The sequence below is a fragment of the Gossypium hirsutum genome, chromosome A10 (assembly GCF_007990345.1).
Source record: "Gossypium hirsutum isolate 1008001.06 chromosome A10, Gossypium_hirsutum_v2.1, whole genome shotgun sequence".
Taxonomy (NCBI): domain Eukaryota; kingdom Viridiplantae; phylum Streptophyta; class Magnoliopsida; order Malvales; family Malvaceae; genus Gossypium; species Gossypium hirsutum.
In genome coordinates, this window is record NC_053433.1 from 3,615,593 (window position 1) to 3,623,641 (window position 8,049).

Below are 8,049 nucleotides of genomic sequence, written 5' to 3' on the forward strand. Positions count from 1 at the left end.
GCATATTTATAAACACGTGTGTATTGTATGAACAACTTGAATCTAAGTTATTTAGAAAAAAGAATAGCCAATTCTAAATTCTATTTTCACTGTTTATTTTTTTAACATGTCTAATTCAATTTGTTTATGAGATAAATATGTACATACATGTTTAGAATTTGATTCCCGTGTTTTAAATATACTTAACATCATATTCAATTTAATATTTAACGACTAATTTGACTACTAAACTAACAAAATATACCTACCAAATTTAATTAAAATATTTTAAAGAGGGATGGTTTAAATACATTTAATGCAATTAACCATAAATATATATTAGTCTTTTAGGATGTTTGGGGATGAAGGTTTTGTTGGTTAATTTATATCCACCAACAACACTTTTATCTCAAAAAATTGAAAAGGCTAATATAATATTCCTTTTTAACCTTACATAAAGAGGGCTAGTTTAAATATGTTTAATGCAATTAAGATGGATGATTAATCTTTCATGTAGGCTTTTCTTGATAGCATCTCTTCTTTTCTTTTAAAGTTTTATTAATTGATAATACTCCTGTGTTTATTGTGTTTAATTTTGATAGATTATTAAATGATATATCACTAATTTTAAGTTTATTATTTAATTTTTAATTGAGTGCAAAAATAAAATTAAAAAAATTAAAAAGGGTCGAAAATGTGGGCTATTCTAAAAGTTTTGGGCCAAAAAACAAAATTGATAAACAATGATTTATTTTTGAGATTTATTAGTAAAAATAACATTTTTATTTTTTTAGTAAAATAATATTTTAATTTCCTATTATTTTATTTTAGGATAATACTTTTAATTTCTAGTATTTTATTTTTATTTTATTTTAGTTTTAAATAACTCCTCTTAGATTAATGAGTTTAAGTAGAGCCTTTATATTATATATATATATATATGTGCACGCGCGCGCGCGCGCTCGCGCGCGCTCTGGGGGGGCAGAAGAAGGGGGTGCCCCTGTGCTCTGAATTCAATTTCTTCGTTCTGTTTTTGGTTTTCTTTGTCCTGAGCAACATTGCTCATTTTCCTTTCAATTTTATTTTATTTTATTTTTTAGTTTTAATTAATATTTGTTAAAATCTTCATTGAATAGGCTTATTTTCATTAGTAGCTAAATTTCCATCTAATTTTAGGTCGATAAATAACTCGAACAAACTCACTTAAAATTTTTTATTATAGTATTTATTGTTTCTCCGTTTTAGGAGATAGACATTATCGTCTCACAAAATTGTTTTGGCACTAAGTTAAAAGAGTTTGTTGGTTTGGTGTTGATAGACATACAGTTGGAAGTACCAAATCGACCATCTATCATATTCGGTCTACCGAAGAACACATTGGCGTGTCAAATTAAGTAGTTAGCTGGATCCATAAAGGGAAATAACAATCTTGTAACACCCCTTACTCGTATTCATCGCCGGAATAGGGTAGGAGACATTACTGAAGTTTACCGAATTAATTTTCCGTTAATACGAGTAAAATACTATTTATTTACTAAAACATGTCATGGTGTCCTTTAGATGGGCCTCCAAAGCCCGAAACATACTTCGAGACCATACTAGAATTAAATCGAAACCATAGGGGATTTTTCACAAAATCCCAAAGTTTTTTTTTTTGCTCAATATAACCTCTTTATAAATATTTAACCTTCCCTGCAATTTTTAAAACCGAGACCAATCCAACCAACCAATTCATTTCAATCAATTTAATACAAAATTATACTTCTATTATAATTATACTTGTAAAGGCCCAATTTTGGCCCAACTTAAACCAACCCTAACCAAACCCAATTTAGCCCAACAGACTAAAACCCTAAGCCCAGCCCAAACCTAAACAATTTTCAGCAAAAAAGAGAGGAGAAGAACCCTAGCCGCCGCCCCACCTTGGCCCGCCACTACCAGTTGTCTGCCACCAGCACACCCACTTGCCTCCACCACTCTATGCCTGCAAAAGAAGACAAAAAAGGACAGCAAAGAAAAATACCAAAAAATGAAATTCTTTGTATTTTTTTCTTTGGATTTTGGGCTATATAAAAGCCCTATGTTCATTGTGCCAAAAAGAAAAAAAGAAAAAGGGGGGAGGAGAATCGATTGTATTTTAGAGGGGGGGATTTTACAAAGATTGAAAAAGAGACAAACACAAAAATCTCTCCGAACTTCGAATACAAAAAAAAATCAATAAAAAGGTTTGCATTTTTTCTTTTTCTCTCTTCTTTCGATTTTTTTTTCTTTGTTTTTTTTCCTTCTTTCTATATACATATACATATATATATTGTTGACACCATTTTTTTTTGATAAAACGGGGTCGACTTGGATTTTGAAAAAAAAGAATGAAAATGGGAGTCGCCACCAATCCTTTTTTTTTGATAAGGTGTGATCGGGTCACCTCAAAAAGTGGTTGTTTTTAATAAATGATTTAATTTTATTAAAACAACGATTTTGGTCTACGAAATTCAGAAAAATGAGTTCGGGAGTCGGTTACGCACGAGGAAGGATTAGCACCCTCGATACGCCCAAAATTGGTACCTAGTTGATTAATTAGTGTCTTAGTGTCGAAAATTGAAAATTTGAAGAGTTTTTAAAAGTACGATCCTTAAAAGAAACTCTGATAACGTGAATTGAAATATAAGATTCTCTTGTTCCGAAGGAATATCACATCCAGCACGTTAGGACACGATACTCTAAACCATCGAAACTAAGATCACTTTATAGTTTAATGAAACCATACTTTGAAGCTTTAAAAGGATATTTGACTATTTAGTCGAACGAGAAATCGAAACCCAGCACGTTAGGGCACGTTTTCTCGATTTTCCAAACGCGAAATATTGCATTATTTAGAACTTTACCTTTTTTGAATAATTGCGAGTACAATACTCGAACGAGATGCATTTGTTTTATTTAGGACAAAATACAATGATTTATTATTGGAATGTACAAAATCGAGCGTAGCTTTGAAGTGATGAAATGAAATTAAATGATAACGGAACATGACATAACAATTTATGAATAAAATGATACATCAATGCATGACAAATATACATGGATACAAATAAGCAAATTATAGTACGCACAACGACAATGAACACATAATATATCTAATTTAAATACCAACATAACTAATCAAAGGAAAATAAAACAAAATATAATATATATATATAAATATATATACAACAATCTAAAGTAAATAGTAATCCAAGAACAATAAATAATAAAAGGTTCGAATGACCAATATACAAGAAAACTTAAAATAAATGAATATAAAAAAATTTAAAATAAATAATATTATATATATAAGAAAAAAGTATAAACAACTAAAAAATGTACATACATACGAAAATTTAAAAGAAAAGAAAAGAAAAGATATATATATAATAGTTTACAATAAATAATAAATAAAAACTTAAACAAACAAAGATAAAAGAGTTTTTTGTTTTTTTTTAAATAACAATAATAAACAAATAAATTGAATGGACCCAGGACCGAATTGAAATTAAAACGAAATTAAATGACATAATTGAAAAAAAAAAAGTCGGGGCATGATCTAAACGCGCGCAGAGATACAGGGTCAAAAGGGAAATATTCCCATGCCATCTGAAACGGCATCGTTTCAGGGTATATCTGCGCATGGTCTATGGACCAAACAGAACCGTAAGCAAAACTTAAGGCCAAAATTGAAAACTAAACGGAACTACATTGAATGCGCCTAAAAGATGAAGGGACTTATTTCGCAAATATCCCCTTTAGGGAAAACGCGCGGATCCCCCTTGACGGGTCGGGTCGCGCACACGGATGGCCCTATACGGCGCCGTTTTGGGGCCACTGAAACAGGCCCTAAACGACGCCGTTTTGCATCACTTATAAAAAAACAATTTTTTTGTTTTGAAACCCATTCTGCCATTCAAAAGAAAAAAAATAAAAGAAACTCTCTCACATACTCTCAACTCCTCCCTTCTTTCAAACGCCGGTCATGGGATTCCGGCCGATTGCCGCCGTGTAGCACCACCGTGCACGGTGGCCGGCATAGCACAAAAGAGGCGTTTCGGTCTCACTTCGAAGCTCCCACGAAGGTCAAACACCCTTGGCCCGAAAGCCAATAAAAAAGGACTCCCAAACCCACCTTTCAAGGCCGATTCCGACGACGGAGAGATCTCCGACGACGCGGCCGACGGTGTTTCAGGTAAGTTTCTTCCCTTCTCTTTTTATTTGTTTTCGTAAATAAATAAAAAAAATTAAAAAAAAACTAGATCTAAAAAAACACAAAAAAAAAACGAAATATCACCTTCTCTGATTCAAAATCTATCTTTTTATTACTATGGTCTCCCCCCTTCTTTACAATGACCATAGGGCTTTTATATAGCCCAAAATCCAAAGAGAAAAAAAAATACAAAGAATTTCATTTTTTGGTGTTTTTCTTTGCTGTCCTTTTTTGTCTTCTTTTGCAGGCATAGAGTGGTGGAGGCAAGTGGGTGTACTGGTGGCAGACAACTGGTAGTGGTGGGCCAAGGTGGGGCGGCGGCTAGGGTTCTTCTCCTCTCTTTTTTGCTGAAAATTGTTTAGGTTTGGGCTGGGCTTAGGGTTTTAGTCTGTTGGGCTAAATTGGGTTTGGTTAGGGTTGGTTTAAGTTGGGCCAAAATTGGACCTTTACATATATTATTAAAAAAATAAAAAAGTTACCTTTTGAACTTCCGGCCACCATGTGCGGTGGCCGGCGACGGTGGCGGCGCGACCGGTGGGGTGGCCGATGTCCGGCAAAGGGGGCTCTTCCTCTCTTTTTACGGACACAAGAGCAATAAAAATATAAACTTTGAATCGGAGAAGTAATTTTCGTTTCTTTATTTTTGTGTGTTTTTACATCTAGTTTGATTTCTTTTTATTTCTTTCTACTTACGAAAATAAAAACAAAAGAAATAAGGAGAGGAGAAACTCACCGGAGTTGGCCGTGACCGTGCCGCCGGGGTTTCTCTTCCATCGTCGGCCGTCGGTCTTGGTGGCGTGGTGGCACTCAAGGTGTTAAGAAACCCAAGTATTGGGTGTTTGAAAAAATGGTGGTTTGAAAAAAGGCAGAGCCTTTTTCCTCTAGCAAATTCAAAAAGTGAAAAAATGAAAATATAAAAACATTTTTGGTCTTTTTTTTTTAATCATGGACGGCGCATTAGTGGGGAATCTTGCACATGCTTGTCCTTAATGGGTAATTTATGCATTTAGTCCCTCCAACTTGCGTTGAGGTGCAACACAACTTTTTATTTCTTTTAGATTTGGGCTGCAAATTTTGATTCTGTTTCAATCAGGTCCTTTGACCATGTGCGGTCATTTGCATTGAAACGCTGCACTCTGGGACTGGGGCATATTGCCTGATCAGTCCTCCAGCCTTTAGGCGCATTCCATTTCAGCCCCGAATCGCCTCTTTTACTTATTTGCGAATTTAAACCCCAAATTTTAGTTTAGTTTTCCATTTAATCCTTTATTTGTTATTTTAGTTATTTTATCATTAAATTAATTATTTTAATATTATTATTACTATTATATTACATTATTATTATTACTACTACTATTATTATTATTATTTCCTCATTTTGAAATATATATACATATATTTTTTTTTATAAATTTATGTACATACACCTTTTTTATAACGTATATACTTATATTACACATATATATATACATATTATTTTATAATCTATATACCTATATATGTAAATATTGATGCTTTTATTCTTTTATAATCCATATGCATATCTTTTGTTTATTTTCTTCATTTATTTATTTATTTGTATGTCCGTTATTATTACTTATTATGCTTTAGAATCCTTTTCTTCATTTATTGCTCGTTATTGTACATATGTGATTAATTTTATTTACATACATATGACTTTTTATTTGTTCATCTTTTGTTTTTATCTGTATTATTTTGCTTACATCATCATCATTGAACTTAAATAATTGAGATTACTCTTTTAAAAATGATAAAAAACTCATTATCGAGAATTCAATATGTTGTGTCCTAACGCATTGGATGTGACACGTTGTTTTCTCGAAAAGAGGATTTTTCGAAATAAATGTAATATTCAATGTTTAATATTTTAAGAAATTGTTCCCTAACGTATTGGGTTGTGATTTCTTCATTTGATTTAAACAATTGAATATTCTTTTAGATTTTATTATACGAATCTTTTCAAATTCAAGCTTTAAACGATATCGGGAATTAAAATGGGATTGTGTCCTAACTTATTGGTCGTGATCTCCTTTTTAACCCAAGATAGTTAAATATCTTTTAAATAAGTATTTTTACGTATTGGGAATTCGAGACATTGTGTCCTAACTTACTGGATATGATTCTCTTTCTCGGATAACGTGAAATATATCCCTTTTTTTCTGGAAATTTTTAACATTTTAATACATGGATCGTATTTTTTTAAAAAAATTCTTCGAGTTTTTAATTTTCAACATTAAGACACTAACTAATTAACTAGGTACCAATTTTGGGCGTATCGAGGGTGCTAATCCTTCCTTGTGCGTAACCGACTCCCGAACTCATTTTTCTGAATTTCGTAGACCAAAATCGTTGTTTTAATAAAATTAAATCATTTATTAAAAACAACCACTTTTTGAGGTGACCCGATCACACCTCATCAAAAAAAGGATTGGTGGCGACTCCCGTTTTCATTCTTTTTTTCAAAATCCAAGTCGACCCCGTTTTATCAAAAAAATGGTGTCGACAATACTATTTAACATACTCATCATTCTTTACTTTAATGTATAGTCATTAAACAAGTCTTAATATTTATATAATCACCAAGCCTTATACATGCCATATAAATCAAAAAGGAAATTTACAAAAGCTACCGGAGATAATCTGGATAGTGTGATCCTCTGTGTTGATCCGATCCTCCGTATACTTTCACGTCAATCTACAAGAGACATTGAATACACTCAAGTAAGCTTTTAAAAAGCTTAGTAAGTTCACAGGGATAAAACATAAATCTTACTAAATATTTATACACTTATACTATATACACAATTATTAAGTTCACCTGTCAATCACAGTCATTGGTGAGTTCCCTGTATAAACTAACTACCACTTACCCATTTCCATTAATTCTTTTGGGCCCATTTGTCATATATCATTCTTTAACCAAATTAGGGAATGGTAACGGAAAATTGAGTACTTCACTTTCACTTTGCCATAGTATAACTATGGTCTTGCATATGATCACTTATCACTTTTTAAAATCATAGTCCTGCCACGGTCTTACACTGATCACATTTATCACTTGTCATTGATCAGATAAGTGTAGCTAAAGCTACCACTTATCACTTATCACTTGTCACTGATAAGATAAGAGTAGCTAAGCTACCACTTATCATTTGTCACTTATCACTGATCAGATAAGTGTAGCTGAGGCTACCACTTATCACTTGTCACTGATCAGAAGTACTCAAATCCGACATTCCACTCAATTTGATCATTTATTCGATTTTCAGGTTGTTATTTTATTTTCTATTCATCAATAAATATATTTCATCATACATTATATAATTCATAAAATTAACATATAATCATTAAACTTCGACCATATGAACTTACCTGGGTCGATTTGTAAAATTTGTGAAAATTCAGGGACTAATCAGCTACTTTTTATTTTCCTCGACTTGCTTCGGGTTCTCGATTTGCAGTAAAAATATGAAAAACTAGCTTAAGAAAACCCTTTTATGGTGTTTTTGCTGATGAGAATGCAGAAAAATAATGAGAATTCTAGATAATTCCACTTTAGTCCTAGTTTATTAAGTAATTTTTTGCAATATTCCAATTTTGCCCTTAATTCATCAATTTTCCTGCTGATTTCATGCACCTTGCCGTCCAACCCAAATAGACCTGGGGTCTATTTGCCTTTTAAACCCTCTTTCTTTTATCATTTAAGCTATTTAATCATTTCCCATAATTTTACATTTGTTACAATTTAATCCTTTTTATTCAATTAACTATCGAAACTTTAAAATTTCTTGACGAAACTTTAATACTAACTTATT

The 8,049-nt window shown here is 32.1% G+C and overlaps 1 protein-coding gene across 1 annotated transcript; it reads right to left on the minus strand.

Annotated features, from left to right (window-relative positions):
• Positions 1 to 1,760: 1,760 nt before the first annotated feature.
• LOC121208517 (uncharacterized) lies at positions 1,761 to 5,398 on the minus strand. The gene is made up of 4 exons (XM_041079378.1): positions 5,370 to 5,398; positions 4,947 to 5,094; positions 4,693 to 4,786; positions 1,761 to 1,963 (listed from the first exon to the last, which is right to left on the minus strand). Exons 1-4 carry the CDS (start codon positions 5,396 to 5,398, stop codon positions 1,914 to 1,916), a joined length of 321 nt encoding a protein of 106 aa, XP_040935312.1. The 3' UTR covers positions 1,761 to 1,913.
• Positions 5,399 to 8,049: the final 2,651 nt, after the last annotated feature.

Bases quoted from the DNA above. Each gene is read 5' to 3' on its own strand.
- LOC121208517 (XM_041079378.1), bottom strand. From the start codon at position 5,398: ATGCGCCTAAAGGCTGGAGGACTGATCAG. The intron at 4,787-4,946 runs GTGAGTTTCTCC...GTCCGTAAAAAG, and splicing joins CACGGTCACGGCCAACTCCG to AGAGGAAGAGCCCCCTTTGC. The intron at 1,964-4,692 runs GTAACTTTTTTA...CTTCTTTTGCAG, and splicing joins GGTGGCCGGAAGTTCAAAAG to GCATAGAGTGGTGGAGGCAA.